Source organism: Rutidosis leptorrhynchoides, chromosome 5, assembly GCF_046630445.1.
Source record: "Rutidosis leptorrhynchoides isolate AG116_Rl617_1_P2 chromosome 5, CSIRO_AGI_Rlap_v1, whole genome shotgun sequence".
Classification (NCBI taxonomy): domain Eukaryota; kingdom Viridiplantae; phylum Streptophyta; class Magnoliopsida; order Asterales; family Asteraceae; genus Rutidosis; species Rutidosis leptorrhynchoides.
In genome coordinates, this window is record NC_092337.1 from 126,553,715 (window position 1) to 126,560,153 (window position 6,439).

The following is a 6,439-nucleotide window of genomic DNA, read 5'->3' on the forward strand; positions in this document are numbered from 1 at the left end:
TTCTTGTTTATTTTATGCTTGATTGAGGACAAGCAATGTTCAAATGTAGGGGGTTTGATATTGCTCATTTACACTACGTTTCTTAACGCAATATCTACCTAGTTTTACTCGGTTTTGATCTTAATTGTGCCTAAAAGTGAAGAAAATGGGAAAAGGCGTGTTTTAAGTGTGATTGCACTATTGGGCATGAAATTGGTGCAAAATTGACCAATGTGTTGTGTAAAAAGATTAAGAAAAATGCAAAGTGCTGAAAATGACCAAGAACGACGCTCCAGCATACTGGCCGGAACGGTGTTCCAAATACCAGAACGGAGTTCCACATGCAAAAAGGGCGTTCCAGGCATGAAGAACGGCTCCCATTACAAAGGAAATGAAGAAAGGTTGAACAGAACATTTAGAGGTCAAATGGGGAACGACGTTCCAATTAAAGGAACGGAGTTCCACCATCTAGTGCAACAGAACGTCGTTCCAAATTAAGGAACGGCGTTCCACTTTAAAGACTAAAGGAACGGCATTCCAAATTACGGAACGACGTTTCACCTGCGTTTTCTAGGCAGTTTTTAATGAAGGGTATAAATAGAATGAGATAGGGTTTTGGGGGACATCTATAATTAGGGCTGCAGTTTTTACCTCGAATCTCACCATAAAAACCCCAATTTCATCATCTAGTGAAAGATTAAGGCTAATTTGTAGGATTAAGATCAAGCTCAAGCAATCTTAGTGTTAGATCTACATCATTTCTTCGTTTGGGTTGTAATCTCCACCTTTGTCTTTATTGTATTGAATACTTGTATTTGTTGAACATGAAGCTTATTTGTGATCTTTTATCTTTGATTAGTGTTAGTTTAGCCATGCTTGGCTAATTTACTTGTGTTTGCTTATTTATGAAACCATAATGTGAGGATTTGTCCCAAATCAATGAATAATTGTTGTTTGAATGAAATATATAGTTAGCTATAGATCCATTGCTAGTGTTTGTTTTAAAGTTAACCTTGATTATATGAGTTGTTAATCATTATTAAGTGATTTCTAATGAGACTCAATTTGTACTTCAACATGTTTGCATAATCTAGACAATCAAGGAGAGGATTACAAGTGATTGTGTTCTTTAATTTGTTTGGTTTTTAAGGTGTTCTTAGTCAAAACTAGTGGTGCTTGGTTTTCTTAAATGATTTTGATTACTAAGGGGTTTTAAGTGATTTTAATCCAAGTATAATCTCAATGACTACTCATGATTCAACTTGATCTTGTAATTCATTGCTTATGTAAGTTTGCATAGTGTAATTAGATTAAGGTTTAGTAGTGATATTAAACACATAATAGTTCAACAACGAATGTGATAGCAATTTGGGTAAACGGGGCAATCCAAGCATAAGGGTGGATTAGATAAGTGAACACTACTTAGTTATTTGATTTATATTTCGATATTTAGTTATTTGCTTATTGTTGCAAGTTTTAGTTGTTACTCAAAACGTTTTCAAAACAGAAACCCCCCAAACAAACCTTAGGATAATTATTCATTTACATTAATTTAATTGGCATTAACGCTCTCTTGGGACAAATCTAAAATGGAAAACTTTCTAATACAAAGACCGAATCATTGTTTCTCATTGCTTGTAACTTTAGTCGAGTCCACGTTTATTTCAAGTTTATATCTAAATGAAGCAAGTATGTGCAAGCTATCATACCTCGTTGACCAATTTGTGTTTTGTTTTATCTTTGCTTTTGGATACAAAGAGGGTTTTTTAATATCGTCTGCAGCTTTTTCCTTTTGCAACCTAATAGCTATTGTTACTTTTTCCATAGAGTTATGTACTTCACTTTTTTTTTATTACTACTTGGGGCATGGCTTGTTTAGTTGGTGTTTGGAAATTTGAATTGTAACCTGTAACGTAAAATTCACCATCCTTCAAGTCATACTCCGGTTGTTTATGTTGTCAATCCGGCACAAGATATTTTTCATCGAAAGATTCCTTTTGTTCTTTCATGACTTGTTTAGATAACTATAGTAGGCCGTTGTATTCGTCGATAATCTCGTTACTTACAACTTTTGTTGGGTCGTTAAAAGATATCTCTTCGATCCACAGTTTGCAAGCAGAAGTGTTCGCAACATTAGCTTGTACATATTGGTTGATTGGGCCTGGATCCTTGACTTCAACCATAGCATACATGATGTCGGGCTTTTTTAGATTGTATGAGTTTTGATCAACGTGTACAACCTTACCGATAGATTTGGCGACTTCAATTGTACAGTTAGAGGAGCAGCAATCAAAAGGGATGCCTCTTATCCCTACTTTGGCAATTCTGAAAAAAGTATACATTCTTTGGTTTAATGGAATAACTTCTAAAAATTCCATTTCGTTCATAGTTGGACCCATAGTCAGACGATGAAAACTCTGGTTATCGGCACACTGGATTATGTAACCGTACGCACCCCATACCGACACAGAGGTTATGGCAACGAAACGGATTTTAAGCCATTGAATAAGTTTTGAGAGCCGTGATTGGATTTTTATCAATGATGATAGCCGTTAGGTTAAGTTTATCACAGGATTGTAGGGATAAGAAAATATTTGAATCGAAATGAGGTACGTTTTACTTTATATACTTCGTGAAACAGTTATACAATTAAGTATAATCTAATCTAAATTTAAATAATAACATAAAAGAAACCAAACTAAAAGTCTAAAACCATAGAAGGTAATGTTAACATTTAAATTAAACAATTCATATATATATATATATATATATATATATATATATATATATATATATATATATATATATATATATATATATATATATATATATATATATATATATATATATATATATATATATTACGATATTATTTTGAATTTAGAGACAACTTATAACGTGTGTGCTGGAGTCCAAAATCGAGGGAACACGCCACTAAGGAAGCCATAACGCAGCGTGCATGTGGCCCTCGAAGTTGGCGTGTTGAGATCAGGTGTTGGAAGGAAAAGTGGCGTGATGGCCACATGACATTTTGGTTCGTTGATTCTTATTTTGAATGTTGTAAAAAACATAAAAGATAGTTTAGCCGTTTGAAAAATTAAAATTAAAATTTTTAATAACAATATTTTTATCTATAATACCAACCAAAAATAATATATTTTCATACCAAATTAAAAATTCAAACGCTTTCAAGAAAGTACACGAAAGAATATCGGGCGAACCTTCGGTGTTCTTCAAGGCAGATTCTATATTTCACAAATGTCTGGACGATCTTAGGAGGTCAACAAAATGAGAAGAACCTTGTATATTTGTGTAATATTGTACAATATGATGCAAGATGATAATGGCTTCGCAATAAGTTCACTCGAAGAAGAGATGTTTATCGATCCGGCATATTGGCCTAACCATGTTAAAGAATCGAACAAGGGATCGTGAAACGAGAGAAAGGGCAATACATGACAAAAATTAGCATAATCAACTACGTGAAGACCTTACCGAGCACATATGAAATCTTTCTCAAACTTTCCACACTTATATAACTAGTTTTAATAATTGTGCGTTTTCAATTTTTAGAACTTTATAAAATTAATATATTTTTCATTTATATGATTTTTGAATTATTGTAATTTTTTAATACTATAATCGTTTTTATTTTTAAGTATGTGTGTTTAAATATATATTTATTTTGTATATTAATCAATTAATTAAATAAAAAATAAAATATTACTTTCATCCCATATTAATAATCCAAAAAGACAAAAACAGATGGTTTAAGAAATTTTATCATTATACTATACTTTTTATTTATTTTACAATTTACCTTTTACCTTTTACATACTTTTTGTCTTATATGCAAAAGTTAAAAATATAAAGAAACTTTATCTTATTATTATTCTTATTTACTTAGACCACTATTATTCATGACACCCGTCATGGAACCACAATGGTGCCACCTCAGCACCTTCTTTCAACCACATTCTCAACCACATTCACTAACATCCATCACACTCATCACATTGACCCCACTTCCAATATTATATATTTTTATTTATTTATTACTCTTATTATTACTATTATTATTATTATTATTATTATTATTATTATTATTATTATTATTATTATTATTATTATTATTATTATTATTTTTATTTTTATTTTTCAACTTTTTTTAGAAAATTTAATACTAAAATAGAAATTTACATTAAAAAAACAGATATTACATTAAAAAGTACAATTAAAAATAAAAACAATACATAATTAAAAACTAAAAATTAAAAAGACATAATTAAAAAACAATACATAATTTATTCTTCATCGTCGGACTTATACTCCGCTAAGTACTTTTTACTGAGCTGGCTTCGATATTTCATGACCAACTCATATTGATCCGCAGGAATGTTGGGAGAAACTTCTTGAGATAAAAGCCTTAAACCATCAAACTTCGTACGCGTTGTGCTTCTTTTCGTAACTCCTCCATAGTTTGCCTTGTAGCTATGGACGAATCAATAACGCGAGCTCGAGCCTCGTCTGAAGAAAGCTGAGAAGCCGCATCCGAAGAACCGGAACTCTAAGCACTTTTTGAACTATCACGACCTCGAGGACGACGGATAGGATCTCCTCGGAAAAAAGGCTCCAAGTTTGGTACATTCGTGGCGGTGTCGGTGTTGGGTCAGAATCCTCAAGATTAATTGAGTCGGATTGGGCGCGTTTGTTGTTGAAGCCATCGTAAGTTAAAAAATGAGGACAATCTTTTATACTACTCCAAGCTTCTTCGTATGCGAATACCCTATTTCTTTGAAGTTTGAAACCTTTTTTCGCGTGTTTCATAACATCCGCGTCATTCTGTCCACTTTGCCAATGTAGTTTTAGCTTTTCGTAAATTCCAATGAAGATCTTGATGTCTTTACACATCTTACTCCACTTTCCCGTTAATTGATCTTGTCGACGAGGCTCGGTAACCAAACTGTTGTAGTCCTCTAGGACGGTGGACCAAAAAGTCCCGGTAGTGTGCGAGTTCCTGATAATGTTGTTTTGAGAAGCTCGGGCCCAACACTCGGCTAAAATTCGGCTTTCTTCCTTGGACCACATAATTTTTGCCCGTTATCCTTTACCACGCGACTCGGGTGTTTGTATTTCTTCAACTTCTTCGTTTACAAATTGGGTTTCTTCAACCGCATCAACTTCGGGCTGTGAACCTTCTGACGGAGGATTAACATGTTGTTGATACATGGTTTGGTTCGGGTTCCGAAACCGCCAAAACCGCCGCCTTGTGGCGGTCCGTACCCACTAAAACCTCCAAAACCGCCGCCTTGAGGTCCGTATCCACCGAAATTTTGAGGACCTCCGAAACCAAAATTTTGAGGATCTCCAAAACCAAAATTTTGTGGCCCTCCAAAACCACCTCGTGGATGAGTGAAATGTTGATTCGGGATAGAAGATGTTTGGGGTCTCGGGACGGTAATATTGTGTTGTTCCGTATCTTGTATAAGTGAACACCACATATCCCGATCCACACTCGATGAATTTTGTTCGGGTGTTTGTTTTTGTTTTTGTTTGGACGTTTTTTTGGATGAAGACATAGTGTTTGAAGTGATGAAGATAGTGTTTGAAGTGTTTGAATTGTTGTGAATTGGAGTATGATTTGAAGTGTTTGAATGTGTGTTTATATAGAAGTGTTTATAGTGTAAAAGTTTAAAATAAAATAAAAAATAATAAGAAACAACCGTTGCCAAACGGCTATTTCATTTAATTATTATTTTTTTTATTTTTTTTATTCTCTCTCGACTCAACCCCGTGCTCCCAGACGTCGTTGCAAGGCAATTTGTACCACGGTCACCCCAATCGCGACCCTACCACGGCCGCTAACAGCGGTGCCGTTCAACGGCGGGTTCAACGGCGGAGAAACGAAGGTCCCGCTGTGAGTGGTCTTATATAGTGGCGGAACCACGTACGATGGGTGTACGTGACCACATTAAAAGATGGCTGGTGGTTTTTATTCGTGTCGCATGGAGGATTCATGAAGCAAGATAGTTTTGTTTAATTTGTTATTATTACTCACAAAATATAACACCAAATACTATTAGGTAAAAAAACAAAAAACACTTCTTGTCTTCATTTAATAATATACATATATTTCATTTAACTCATTCTTAATTAACTGATGATTCAAATTTGATTTCCTTCAATCTTCTATAATTAATTAATTTCAAATCCAAATTGATATGAATCTTTTGTTTGTTTCATTAATTTAAATAAGCAGTGTTAACTCAATAAGTGACCTAGTGGTTAAATACTTCAAAACTTTCAGAAGAGATTTAATCCAATTTTTACCAGCTACATTTTGAGGGATTTACTTAATAAGACTAACAAAAACTAGTGTTTTAACGCTCTTTCTGTGTGACTCCCTAAATTCACACATAATTAATATATAGCTATAAACCGTTATCTAATGGACATAACT

The 6,439-nt window shown here is 33.7% G+C and overlaps 1 protein-coding gene across 1 annotated transcript; it reads right to left on the reverse strand.

The window, feature by feature from the left end:
- Positions 1-4,470: 4,470 nt before the first annotated feature.
- Positions 4,471-5,067, reverse strand: LOC139849006 (glutathione S-transferase T3-like). Its single transcript, XM_071838682.1, has one exon. The coding sequence runs from the start codon at positions 5,065-5,067 to the stop codon at positions 4,471-4,473; it is 597 nt and encodes a 198-aa protein (XP_071694783.1).
- Between the last annotated feature and the right edge of the window lie 1,372 nt (positions 5,068-6,439).

Coding starts and splice junctions, on each gene's coding strand:
- LOC139849006 (XM_071838682.1), bottom strand. CDS start 5,067: ATGTGGTCCAAGGAAGAAAGCCGAATTTTAGCCGAGTGTTGGGCCCGA.